The sequence below is a fragment of the Miniopterus schreibersii genome (genome assembly GCF_964146895.1).
Source record: "Miniopterus schreibersii genome assembly, chromosome: 7".
Taxonomy (NCBI): domain Eukaryota; kingdom Metazoa; phylum Chordata; class Mammalia; order Chiroptera; family Miniopteridae; genus Miniopterus; species Miniopterus schreibersii.
Genome location: NC_138108.1, coordinates 82,689,336 through 82,703,582, shown reverse-complemented (window position 1 = coordinate 82,703,582; position 14,247 = coordinate 82,689,336). Strand labels below are relative to the sequence as shown.

The window sequence follows — 14,247 nt, the reverse complement described above, 5'->3', positions numbered from 1 at the left end:
ACTTTAAATGAAACAACTTATAATGAAACCATTTTCACCGTAGACTAATTGATATAAACACTAGTTAGGTTCCTATACATGAGGACCTGCTGTATTTGTGTCTGGCAGTGTTCTTAAGACAAGGAATTTTTTCATAAGGAAATCGTACAGAATGAGTGCACGCCGGGTCAGCTCGCGGGTTTGGGTGCCGCTGGAGCTTTCACCCTTTGATACTTACTGAACAGCATGTAGCAAGTGCTTGCTCTTCTCTGTGCTCCCGGTTAATTGTGTGTGTGTGGCGGGGGAGGGGGGGTTGGTAGGGCGTCCTTGTCTTCAAGGAATTTACACTGTAAAGGACCCAAAACTAACTAGGTCTTTACATTTGAATGGCTTATATACTGTGCTAATTAGAGCAGGCTAAATGTGGGATACGGTCACTTGTTTTTATTGTCCTTCTTTTAATGAAATTGGATATACTTTGAAGGTTGTTGAAAGAATCGTCTTATGCTACTAAGTTTCTTTTTTTAAAAAAGAAAAAGGTATTTTGATTTTGTTTAATTGTATGAATCATGCTTGGTCTCATATACCCCCAGGCGCTTTTGTCCTTTGTAACGTCTGATCCACTTGGGGAACAATGAAAGCAGGTTTCCACATCAGGATTCACTGTGGGCCGCTGACTGACTTCGCTTCTATTTGTTTAGAGTAGTGGTCAAGTCACCAGGGTTAGGGATATGAGTCCCTCCAGTGCAGCTGCACAGATGCTCATTGTGTTTGGTATGTTGATAAGCACATCCAGTGAGAATGCAAATCCATGATACTATTAAAAAACACACAACAACTAAAAGTTTCATCAGTGCAGACAAAAGATAATAGTACCCTTTATTTTATGTAGTTTTCGTGTGCACTCTTTAATGCTGTTTTGGAGTGAAGATACTATAGCTTAAGTTTAGCAATATTATGGAAATATCCTAGATAATTAATTTTTAAATGTGTTGAAAAATTTAATGATTCAAAAAGCAAAAAAAGTGTTTATATTTATTCTGTTATTTTAGTGCTGGTAGAATTGGAAGAACAAAACAATCTGGATACATGTATTCATTCAGAATTCCATTATACTGACAAATCAAAGAGGCAGGTATTTGAGAGTTATAAGTTACAATTCCATAGTGACAGAGATGGTCCTGGAAGGACTGAACCTTGGGAGATGTCTGCATGATTCCTAATTTTCCTTTTTGTTTAGTTGGTAATTCCACTAACTACTCAAGATGACTTGGACAAGGCCGTGGAACTGCTGGACCGCAGTATTCATATGAAGAGCCTCAAAATACTACTTGTAATAAACGGAAGTGCACAGGTATGAGTTGGGTTTTTTCAGCAAGGACTATAGGGTTTATGCCTGTAAAAGTCAACATATGAAACATGGTTATAGTCTATTATTATTGATATATTTTCAGTATGATTAAATGAAAATTTACACATTGTAACTGCTATAGTTTAAATCCTTACTCCTCAAAACTATATAGCCAAAATTACAAGTGTAATATACTGTACATATGAAACTAGCAGAAACTAAGAACTTGGAAAGACTTATGTTAAAATTTCCAAGAGTGGATTTGATCAGACGCACAAACAATGTAGAATCTCTAGGATGTTTTTAGTAGGGAAGAGGATTTTGTTAAAGCCTTAGAGGGGAAGAGTAGCATTAACCCTCCTTTTTCCTCTGTAGGCTACTAATTTAGAACCATTGCCATCACTAGATCATTCGGATAACACAGTATTCGAAGCAGAGAGGAAAAAACGGCTTTCTGTACTAGGTAAGAAAGCTAGTGTCTGAATCGTGAATGGGCGACTTCTCAGTTTTTTCTCTATCCTTTTATGTAACCTACACATAACTCTGATAAGTAGCAGCCTATCTCTGTGTTCTCTGTAGTTTATCTCAGTTAACTATGTTCTAGATCTGATGTTTCTTTTTTCTTTTTCTCACCATACTGTTCTCTCTGTAGTATCTGATATTCTTTTTTTTTTTTTTTTTTTTTTAAAAAGTCTTTATTGATTTCAGAGAGAGAAAGGGAGAGGGGGAGAGGGAGAGAGAGAGAGAAACATCAGTGATGAGAGTGATTGATCGGCTGCCTTCTGCACACCCCCTGCTGGGGATCAATCCCGAACCCGGGCATGTGCCCTGACCAGGAATCAAACCACAGTTTCCTGGATCCTAGGTAGATGCTCAATTGCTGAGCCACATCAGCGGGGAGTATCTGATATTTCTTGAAAAATTACCTCAAGTATCAGGATTGGCAGTCTCCAACTTACACACTCTTTCTTTATATCCCCCCAACATTTTAATGTTGAACAGATTCAAATTACTCAAGACATTTTACCTGTACAAATAAACTGCAGGGAAAAAATGAAAAGAAGTATTTTAATATATTAAAATGAATGGATGGTCCGTCTGGAGTAGCTCAGTTGGTAGAGCGTTGTCCCCTGCACTGAAAGGTTGCTAATTCAATTCCCAGTCAGGGCACATACCTGGGTTTCAGGTTTGGTCCCCAGTAGGGGAGCATACTGAAGGCAACTGATGGATGTTTCTCTCTCACGTTGATGTTTCTTTTCCCCATCCCCCTCTCTAAGCATGACCTCAGGTGATGATTAAAGAAATAAAATTAATGGATGGAATAAGTTCGTAAGTTGCCTTTCTTTGAAGTTTAGTTAATGCCAAGAGTGTTATCAAAATAGTTTCCAGATTATGCTTTATTAGTATTCAGTTTTTATTTCTCATTAATAATATATTGTTATAATTAAGCTTATGGTGCAAAGAGAAATGGAAACTATGCCTTTTTTTTTTTTTTAAAGGAGCCTGTGAGAGGGGCATGGGTTGGGCAGAGGTGCTCTGAACTGCCCGGTCTTCAGTTTGTTTAAAACACTGATAATCTACACTTTTATATTGTAAGAGCATTATATTGCTCAAAAACCATGGGTATAAATGTTTTTGACAGATTGGGGGATGAATCTGTCATTAAAGATAGCACAAAAACATGTGAGGGGACTGAAGGGAGGGGACAGAAGAGGAGGCAAACAGATGAATGAAAGGGGAGGAGGCAGGAGAGGTGACAGAGGAGAGATGTGGTTGAGAGTCTGGGGCTGGTAACAGGGAGGATTGTTAATAACAAAAGAAGATTAAATTAGCATGTGAACCACCAAAAATATTAGTTATTTATCTTCTGCTTTGGTCCCCAGAGACAACTATTTTATGACTATTTCCTTCTGAGTATCCATCTTACAGAAGTCCTACTTTTGTTTTCAGAAATGCTGAAAATGTGAGCAACAGAGAAAATAACATGAGTAAAATAAAAATTGCTCATCTGCATTTGGAAATATTTTTATATAATTTAAAATTTTGGTGAAAGAACATTAGGGATACCTGAATTCCAGTTCCAGCTCTCTAATTAACCTGAGATCATTAATTTTGTCCACATCTTTAAATCATGGGATTGTTGTAGCAATAAATTGAGAGAGCACCTTTAAAGTACATTTTGCTTTTCAAACTAGAAAGCACGACCATTAGTAATTATACATTTCTTTCTTTTAATTGATTTTAGAGAGAGGAAGGGAGAGAGAAAGAAACATCGATATGAGAGAAACATCGATTAGTTGCCTCCCGTACATGTCCCGACCAGGGATTGAACCCACAACCTGGGTATGTGCCCTGACCGGTAACTGAACCCATCACCTTATGGTGCACGGGACGACACTCCAACCAACTGAGCTACTCTGGCCAGGGCAAAAATTGCCAATTTATTTTAGTTGCATTAGACAGAACAGGCTAATACACAAGTAAGCTGACGTTTTAAATTCATTTTGAATTAAAATTGTACTGAATATCTCACTCGTGTTCTGCTAATAAACATTCTTGTTTGGCTTCACTGCCAGTATAAGAAGAAACCGGACATTGTAAAGTACTAACCTCTTTAAACTCAGAATGGCTTTGATAGATATGAGCATTCTGTTTCTTCCTTGTTCACTAACAGTTATTCCCTTGAACAATTTTCATAAAAGATAGCTAGAGGGAAAACTTCCATTGGGAGGGAGCCTACGCTGGTGTGGAGGTCGTGACCAAGTGTGCGTTGGCACACCCATTGTGAGGAGCAGAAGGGAAGAGAAATGGGTTAGTAAGTAAGGAGATGAAGACACTTCATAGTCTTTTTTTCTTCCCTGTCTCCTTTTAGTAACTGGTATATTAATCTTCTTTTATAATCAAGGGTATAAGGAGGGAATAAAAATATTAGGACAGTGTGATCACAGTTGTTACAAAGCCTAAATCAACCCCTGGCTTAGAGTTGAGTCCGTACTCATTTTAGTCACGTGTAGGAAATGATCTCCTTTGTTCACATTTCTTGGTAATTTTATTCTCTTTTCCCTACTTCATCACTAACAAGTACTGCCGTATACTTAACTATCACCCCTTTACATAAGGCAAAGCCCTTTTTTTGTTTTAAATCTGATCAGAGCTTTTAATGCTCATAGAACTTTCCCATATGTTTTTTGTAGTTGAATTTCAAAAAATTAGAAGCAAAGGAGAGGAGCTGTGTTAATAAACATAACATTATTTCTGTACAACCAGATAAAAAAAGTGGATTATTGTCAGGAAGAAATTAGGTGATTAATTAGGTGAACTATATTCTCCAATTTTCTAAACTATGAAGAAATGTACATTTCAGGAACATGGCTTGCCACACAGAAAAAAATGCCTGGTTTTAAGTACCGAAGGATAAAATTCAGGACTCCAAATTGAAAGCACTCTAATATGGACTAAGTGGTTAAGAAAAGTCAACTCACTTTAGGTTTGTAAAGACGACAGAGAGGGAATGGAAAGAAAGTTTTGGAGCCAAGTGTGCATAGCATGTGTTCATTATGAATAATTTTATAATCACAATCCTCGTGCAGCAAAGAGATTCAGTCCCATGTTTACAGGTGAGGAAACAGGTTTCTGGAGACTGGATAACTTTCCCAAAGACATATAGCTGGTGAATAACTAGAACTGGGATTTAAACGTAGGTCTGACTCTAAAGCCTGTATTCTTTCCACTGCATCATGACACCTTCCATAAATTACATTGAGGGGTAACACCTGGCACAAGTGACCTCTGAGAGTTCAGAAGCAGCGGCATTCATTTAGAAATCTGTCTTGTGTTATCAACCCCACAGTGCAGTAATCAGCAGCCAGAAGAATGTACCACTTAATAAGTGTAAATGAATATTACATTGGGGTAATAATTATAGTAGGGTGGGTGTTTAGAAAGGTATAAAAATATTTGCAGTTTCACAGACATGAATGTTTTGATAAGTTTTAATAAAAACTGGGTTTCAGTTGCTAAAATTATTGGTACTATAGTCCAGAAATTCTGTGTATAATTAAAACAAAAATGGATTCCATGCTGATCTTTATAAAATCATATACTTTTCTTCTTTGAGGTCCCACTAGTAGAGATCAAAGCTCCCCTCCCCCAGGATACATTCCAGATGAATTACATCAGGTTGCCCGGAATGGGTCATTCACCAGTATCAACAGTGAAGGAGAGTTTATTCCAGAGAGCATGGACCAAGTAAGCAAAAGTTGGATGTGGTTTTTCATTTTATTTAAAGGGATCTTGTCAAGATCAGTGTAGTTTGGCAGATACTTGTGTGTGTGTGTGTGTATTGTGTGAGAGAGTGTGTGTGTGTGTGTGTTTACATCTCTTCTCCAACCCCATATCTTCCTTCAGTGAACAAAATAGTAAAAAATGTAGGAAAGTGCCCACTAATTTATGTGTGCCGTGTGCATTCATGCATAAAGAAAGCTGGGATAAGGCAGGTTATTTTATATTGCCCATCCATAAATAAATGCATGCATTTGTAACCCTGGGGTTAATATTTAGATTTTTAAATTAATATTTGAAAGATGTAATAAAACAACAAATATTTAACTTTGTGAAGGTGAGGTTTATCAATTTCTAAAACATTTAAAAATGTTAGTAAGTGCTCACTCCAGCAGCATGTATGCTGTACATGAAACCACACAGAGAAGATTAGAATGGCCCTCGCACGGGTATGATGTGCAGATTCCTGAAGCGTTCCATATTTTTGTGGAATCTAATGAACAAAATAAACAAACGAAATAGAAAAAAGTTATTAAAAGTTTTGTAGTATTGAAGTATTTCCATGGAGTTCCTGTTGTTCCTTAGCCTTACATTGGCTGCTTACAATTGCAGTCTCATTTTCTAGTAATGTGGCAGTCAGCGGTCTCATTTGGGTGGGGCCTTTGTTCCGTTTACACTAAGCAAAATTATGTGAAATTTAAAGCTTTTATGTATTTAGTCCATAGAGAAACAATATTTTTCTCTTAGAAAATTTTGAAGTAGCCCACCTATAAGGGACAACTACATCTTAAGCATTTAAAAATTAGTAGGGCAGGGGTGACCTCTGTTGGGTATGGGGTTTCTTTTTTGAGTACTGACAGTGTTCTGAGATTGTCATGAAGGTTGCACAACTCTCAATATACTAAAAACCATTACACTTTAAATGAGTGAATTTTATGTTACATGATTTATATCTCAATAAAGCTATTTTTTTTTAAAAACTAACTTCTGGTTATATTATATCAAATGGTGGAACTCTATATATTTTTCTAGATGCTGGACCCATTACTTTTAAGCAGTCCTGAAAATTCTGGCTCAGGAAGTTGTCCCTCACTTGATAGTCCTTTGGATGGGTAATGTTGATTGTAGTTTTTGTTTTTTAACATATGTGGGTAAATATGCGCATACGTATGTGTGTATTATATGTATAATACACACACACAATATGTTGAGTTATCAATGCTTTTTTGCTGCATTTAGAGGAATGTAATTGATACTTGTCTATACTTATGGCAAATGGATTATTTTATAGTTTGGAGAAATCCCTTAACCTCATGGGGCTCAGTATGATTATTAGTTAAAACTGATACTTCATTATAATATTTTGAGTATTCCTGCTTGCCAAAATTGTATTTTGAAGCTAAATGCAAATTTAGAATTTATGTAAATTTACTTTTAAAACTGTGTTTGCAAAACTATCAGACTTTTTATTAATGTTTTGGAGATTTTGTGAGTTGTTACACCTTTTCAGGATTATGTTCATTCTGGCACCAAATTATAAATAACTTAACATTCTTGGTAGCTGTGGCCCAGTCTGTTGGTTGTGATTTAGAATTTAAGTACTCTTGTTTTGTGAAATAACTGTACAGGAATATAAGGCAGGTAAAGTTGCAACTGAATTTTTTATTCCAAGTGCTCCCTCTCTCCTGGTCTCAATTAGGACACACAGAGTCAGTATCTGTATTAAAATCTTTACCTATTTAATCTCTAGGATTGCTTTGTGAAAGCAGATTGTAAAAATATAACTAATATTGTATGGGAATAGACATTTACTTTTCTGTTACCTGTGTCTTTGTGTCTATGTCAAGATGGCCATATAAAACATTTAAGAAATTCAGGGAAATAATAATGTGAAAGATATGTACTTGATGAGTTAGAAATTATCTCCTATTTTATAGATGTGGAAACAGTCTCAGAAAGGGGATTTGCCAAGGTTAGAACAGCTAGTTAAGTGGCAGAGCTAGGATGAAAGACAGGAATTCCCAAACACCTGCAATTCCAAAGCATATCATTCTTACCACTATACTCAGTGGGTTCATTTTTTTTTTTTTTTAATATATCTTTATTGATTTCAGAGAGAGGAAGGGAGAGGGAGAGAGAGAGAGAGAAACATCATTGATGAGAGAGTCATTGATTGGCTGCCTCCTGCATGTCTCCTACTGGGGACTGAGCCTCAAACCTGGGCCTGTGCGCTGACTGGGAATCGAACTGAGATCTCCTAGTTCATAGGTCGACACTCAACTGCTGAGCCATGCTGGCCAGGCCCCAGTGGGTTCATTTTTAAAGCCAGGCTTTTTGCCTGCATGTACCAAATAAGAGTTTAAGAAGAAACTTCTCTTTTTTCAGTTAATGTTAACATTTCAGAGTGAGCTCCTTTTTATGTATATATGGTTTTCACACATACGTACAGATATTGATGTTGCATACAGTTTTTATAATGTCTTATTTACATTCTCTCAATTTAATGTGACTTTTTCTACTTTTAGAGAGAGCTATCCAAAATCACGAATGCCTAGGGCACAGAGCTACCCAGATAATCACCAGGAATTTTCAGGTCAGATTATCCACATTCTAAATGTTTAATGTGTATGTCATTGAATAATGTTTTAGGTGGCAGGGAGAGGGGAATTTTTTTTAGTCAAATAAAAATGTGTGAATGTGGTTTTCATTATTTGAAAGAAATATTTGGCTTTTTGAATAACACAAGTTTTTATGTGTCTTAGTAGACTATGATAACCCTATCTTTGAGAAATTTGGGAAAGGAGGAACGTATCCAAGGAGGTATCATGTTTCATATCACCATCAAGACTATAATGATGGTAAGTTGCTGGCAATCAGACCACAAGAACAGTTCGTGAAAATTCTCAAAAATAATAAATATAAAAATAAAAATTTCATATTTAAGTAATACTATTAGAAATAAACTTGTTTCTCATTTAGTTTTCTGCCTAAAAATTTTTTTAAAACATTGGGTCATAACCAAAATTATAATAACACCTTAGCTTTTTGCCAACTTACTTCATAATATTTATCTTTCCTTTAGAAGAAAAGGAATAATTAAAAATGATATTATTCAGAAAGTTACTCCTTCATAAAATTCATATTTGTGTGGCCCTTTTAAGGAAAAAATATTGCTACCTATAAACTTTCCAATTTTGGTTTATATTTTAAATCATGATTAGAAATGAGACTAAGGTGTATTTTTTCTACTTTTTAATCCCAAAATGAGGGAGTTCTGTTCTATGATTTTATGAATGTGTGTGTGTTAACATAAGAGATTATTTGAATTTCTATTCAGATCCTGTTTTGTTTTTTTCCTACTTTTCATTTCTGCTTTCACCTTTTTTCCCCCTTGTGTTTTCATTATTGACTCATTTACTATTAACAAGGATTTTTCCTTGAACTCTTTAAAAAATGGTAATTTTAGGTTTAAAACATATGATCAAATAATTGTTGCTGTTTCAGTTTCTTAGCCTAGTCACAGGATAGATTTCTGTTCCTTACATTACAAATTTTAAAAACATTCAATTGCAACATATTAATAAAAGTTTTAAGGTGATTATATTTTTGTTGTGTAGGTCGGAAAACTTTTCCAAGAGCTAGAAGAACCCAGGGGACCAGCTTCCGGTCTCCTGTCAGTTTCAGTCCTACTGACCACTCCTTAAGCACTAGTAGTGGAAGCAGTATCTTTACCCCAGAGTACGATGATAGTCGGATGAGAAGAAGGGGAAGTGACATAGATAATCCCACTTTGACTGTAATGGACATCAGCCCACCCAGCCGCTGTAAGTAGTAGCCATTGGCATCGTGAAATGTATAACAACCTGTACAGACATTTGATTTTTTAAAATATATTTTTATTGATTTCAGAGAGAGGAAGGGAGAGGGAGAGAGAGAGAAACATCAGTGATGAGAGAGTCCTTGATCAGCTGCCTCCTGCACGCCCCCTACTGGGGATCGAGCCCACAACCCCGGGCATGTGCCCTGACCTGGAATTGAACCGTGATCTCCTGGATCCTAGGTTGATGCTCAACCGCTGAGCCCTGCCGGCCGGCCAAAGTGGTATTTCTAAAGGTGACTGGAATGCCAGGTGTAAGCCCGGCATCCCTGCTGGCTGGCTTCAGGTGATTCCGTCCCTTTCTGCTGGGAAAATTGCTGTCAGTCCGTCATCCATCCATTCACTTCTAACCTCTTGGTTGAGGTCTGGCACCGAGGCTTCACACACCCTCTGAGATACAGTCTGATAGGGAGAATGGTGTCTGCAGCAGTAATCACAGTGTAGCATTTAATCTGGATCTTAATTGTGAGTAAGGATTCACAGTGAGAAGGTGACATGCAAGAGGCCATGGCATAATCTGAAGGTGGGAATAGTTTATTTTTGGCCAAAGGGGAGGACATCTTACTTGGAGGAGTACAAATAGGACTAGAATGGTGACTTAAGGCCAGATTGTGAAGTATTTGGACTTTATCACGTAAGTAATGAATACAGAGATTCGTGCCCGAAGAGTGCAGTGATATTTGCATTCTCTGAATTCCTCCCTTTTGTGCTAGTGTTGTCATATTTTACTTTTGCTTCTATGCCCTCACACTGCGTTGCTGCTGTTTTTGCCTTAGATAGCTGCCTTTTAAAGGATTAAAAATAAGAGAAGAATGTCTTTTATATATCCTTCAGTTTATTTCTGTAGATCTTTATGTAGATCCAAGATTCTGTCAGAGATCAAATCTCTTCTGCCTGAATAATTACTTTAACCTTTCTTCTAATATAAGTCTGCTGGTAATTTTTTCACCTTTTGTTTGTTTGTAAAAGGCCTTTATTTCTCCTTTATTTTTGAAAGGATTTATTTCTGGGTGTAGAATTCTGGGCAAATTTTTTTTATTTTAGCACTTTAAAGCTATCTCTCTGTTGTTTTTGGCTTTTATACTGTTCTGTAATTTTTATCTTTGTTCCTCTGCCTATAGTTTGCTTTTTTCCCCTCTGGCAGTTTTTAAGATTATCTCTTGTTAGAATTAGAGTGTTGCTCTTTCCAGCTTTCTACATCATAGGCAGATGGAAAACTAGCTATAATAAAGATAGGAAATAGTCTATCTTACAATCAGTGGTATCTTAGATTGAGTAAAAGATACTATTACATTTGTAACCAAGAAAGAAAATAATGTCATTGGAAAAAATGAGGTATGGGATTATGGACCTTGTTTGGGTTTAAAATTCTTAGAAAATGGACTAAAGAGAAAAATTTTCAAAGGTGATGATTGTGCCCTGGCCAGTGTGGCTAAGTGGCTGAGCATCGTCCCGCAGAGCGAGAGCGTGCTGGCTGGACTCCCTGTCAGGGCACAGCCCAGGTTTCAGGCTCGATCCCCCCCCCAAAAATAAATAAAAAACATGTCTTAAAAAACCAAAACCATGATGATCATTATAAATGTGGATGATCATGGTTTTCCCCTGCACTCAAGCAAATTCAATTAAGAATATTACCCATGCAGCGTGCTTACTTACTCCTTAACCATTCCTGTGCTATCTAGCTCTTCTATTTTAAGAAAGTGTTCTTTTTTAGCACCTCGTGCTCCAATCAACTGGAGATTGGGCAAACTGCTTGGCCAGGGGGCCTTTGGCAGGGTCTACCTCTGTTACGATGTCGATACAGGAAGAGAGTTGGCTGTTAAGCAAGTTCAGTTTGACCCGGATAGACCTGAGACCAGCAAGGTAAGAATCACTGCACACAGAAAACATTTTTAATAAAATAAGTATAACACATGATAGGATTTTTTTTTTCCTTAATACACATTATGTGCAAAACAGATAATTAGATATGCTTATCTACTTTGTACTGTGGATTTTCCTCTTAATGCTCAGTTATATTCTCACTCTGATTTAGTATAGCTTTAGCATACCTTCAAGGACTGTTATGAAAGTTATTGTTTAGAGACTTAAAAATGTTTATTCCTTAGGAAGTAAAACTTTCAGAATTAAATCACCTTGATGGTCAATGAAATTCAAATTTTTTACTTTTACTAACAATGCTGTGTAGACTTAACAGTGAGTTCTGTCTTTCAGGAAGTAAATGCACTTGAGTGTGAAATTCAGTTGTTGAAAAATTTGCTGCATGAACGAATTGTTCAGTATTATGGCTGTTTGAGGGATCCCCAGGAAAAAACACTTTCCATATTTATGGAATATATGCCAGGGGTAAGTTAGTGTGTCCTTTGAAAATAGACATGTTTTATTTAAAGGTTTAGTTGAGGAAGGAAGAACAATAAAACTTTGATTATAAAATGTTATACCTAGTTAATGAAATTTTGGAAGAGTTTTAAATAATTAGTAATATAATTTTATTTTCTGTCTTCATCTATCTTTGTATTTTTTAACTCACTTTTTAAATGCTGATATATACTAAAATAGGTTTCAAACATCATCACAGTTCATCCTGCGATTTCTCTAAGAGCCTTAAAAATATTCATAATAACTGCTTTGTCCAAACCAGGATCCCATTCAGGACCCAGTGCATTTAGCGCTATGCCCCTTACTCCTCTTTTAACCTAGAGCAGTTTTTATATGACATAGATTTGACATCCTTATTTTCTGTAAACTCCAAGTTAGATCTAAAGTCTAAATTAGACTAAAATTCAGCATTTTTGTTAGAATGCATCATAGATGATGCTGTGTACTTTATGTTGCATCCTGTTGGGAGATACACAGTTTTGGGTTATTCATTATTAGTGATGCTAAGATTAACAGTGAGATTAGGGTGCTTGACACCCTGATTCTTCCATTGTCAAGTTTTGTTTTTCCCTGAAGACCAGAAAGTAATGAGTTAGAGAGTGGCATACAGTTCCTTTCCAGCTGTCACCTAATGTTTTTAACACGGATTGATAGTCGTCACCTCAGTAAATGATTTTATTAGGAGCTACAAAGTGTGACTTGCAAAGTCTGTCATTCCTTCTATGTTATTTTATAATATGTAGAGTACATTCTAATACTAATGACTTTCAAGATGGTGGTATATTTACTTATTTCAAAGGACATGCATTTCGCCCTGGCTGGTTTGGCTCAATAGTTAGAGTGTCAGGCCGTGGACTGAAAAGTCTCTGGTTCGATTCCTTGTCAAGAGCATGTACCTCGGTTGCAGGTTCAGTCCCCTGCCTCAGTTGAGGCACGTGCAGGAGGCAACTAATCAATGTGTCTCTCTCACATGTCTGTCTGTCTGTCTGTCTGTCTCTCCTTCCCTCCCTCCCTCTCTCTCCCTCCTTCTCTCTCCCTCCCTCTCTCCCTCTCCCTCCCCCTCCCTCTCCCTCCCTCTTCCCCCTTTCCCCCTTCCACTCTCTGAAAAGCAATGGAAAAAATATCGTCAGGTGAGGATTATAAATAAATAAGTAAATAAATAAAATAAAAAGACATGCATTTCCATAATTTAATAGGCTGTACATGATTTATGGGTCTTTAAGGGAATAGCTTATTAGAATTATATGTAGAATGTACAAAGTTGCAGGGTAAGCTTATGGATCTTAAAACTGGACCAGCATGTGATAGTAATGGTTTTAACGTACTCAGTCTCACAAGAGCAACAGCAAACTTTTTGTTTCTGTCATCGTGAATTATTAACTGTTTATAGTGATACCATTGTTAGTCATTATTGCTACTTTTATTTTCATAGATTCTGTTGGCAATGTAAATGAGTTCTTAAAAAAAAATCTCCGCTTGGAAAACAAACTGGTGGGATGTATTAAAGGTCATAAAAATATTTAAGCCTTTTGACCTGGTAATCTCACAGCAATGTATTCTACAGAAGTAACCCAAAAGAAGGAAAAAGCTGCATACATTTATTTTAGTATTACCTGTGATGGGAAAAAAAGGAAATTCATTGCTCATGGTGGAAGTAAATTATGATGGCATTGTCCAAGAGAATATATGTTAAAAATTAAAATTGTGAAGGCTATGCAGCAAAGTTGGAGAAAGTAATTACATAAGAGCAGAAGAGAAGAAAATGCTTTTTTTAAAAAGTTCTTAGTGATTTTTAGAGGGAGAGTAAGGGAGAGGTAGAGATAGAAACATCAATGAGAGAGAAACCTCTGTCAGCTGCCTCCTGCACGCCCCTACTGGGGTTGGAGCCCTCAACCCAGTCATGTGCCCCGACTGGGAATCGAACCAGTGAACCAGTGACCTGTTGGTTCATGGGTTGATGTGCAACCACTGAGCCATACTGGCTGGGCATAAAATGGTTTTTAATAATGATTATGATGTATATGTCTATATTTTAAATATATCTTTATTGATTTCAGAGAGAGGAAAGGGGAGAGAGAGAGAGAGACATCAATGATGAGAGAGTCATTGATCGAGCCCACAACCCAGGCATGTGCCCTGACCGGGAATCGAACCCCGATCGCCTGGATCCTAGGTCAACACTCAACCACTGAGCCACACCTGGCTGGGCAATTATGATACTTTAAAAGTATCTGTATTTGGACAAGGACAGAGAAACTTAGAAAAATGAAAATGTGTTATGTTGGGATTGTGATTTTTATTTTTATTTTTAGATATATCTTACTGATTTCAGAGAGAAGGGAGAGGGAGAGAGATAGAAACACCAATGATGAGAGAGTGA

At 36.7% G+C, this 14,247-nt stretch overlaps 1 protein-coding gene across 4 annotated transcripts in view; it reads left to right on the top strand.

Moving 5' to 3' along the window:
* The window catches only part of MAP3K2 (mitogen-activated protein kinase kinase kinase 2), a 65,914-nt gene that overhangs the window by 39,634 nt on the left and 12,033 nt on the right, over positions 1-14,247 (top strand). For 3 of the 4 annotated variants that reach the window (XM_081143051.1, XM_081143053.1, XM_081143052.1), the window contains exons 6-14: positions 1,220-1,333; positions 1,706-1,793; positions 5,448-5,578; positions 6,644-6,723; positions 8,137-8,204; positions 8,374-8,469; positions 9,229-9,435; positions 11,203-11,351; positions 11,703-11,834. In XM_081143051.1, the coding sequence (XP_080999177.1) occupies positions 1,220-1,333; positions 1,706-1,793; positions 5,448-5,578; positions 6,644-6,723; positions 8,137-8,204; positions 8,374-8,469; positions 9,229-9,435; positions 11,203-11,351; positions 11,703-11,834 (1,065 nt within the window). The remainder of the gene's footprint in view (positions 1-1,219; positions 1,334-1,705; positions 1,794-5,447; positions 5,579-6,643; positions 6,724-8,136; positions 8,205-8,373; positions 8,470-9,228; positions 9,436-11,202; positions 11,352-11,702; positions 11,835-14,247) is intronic. The other variant, XM_081143054.1, reaches the window with a different exon arrangement.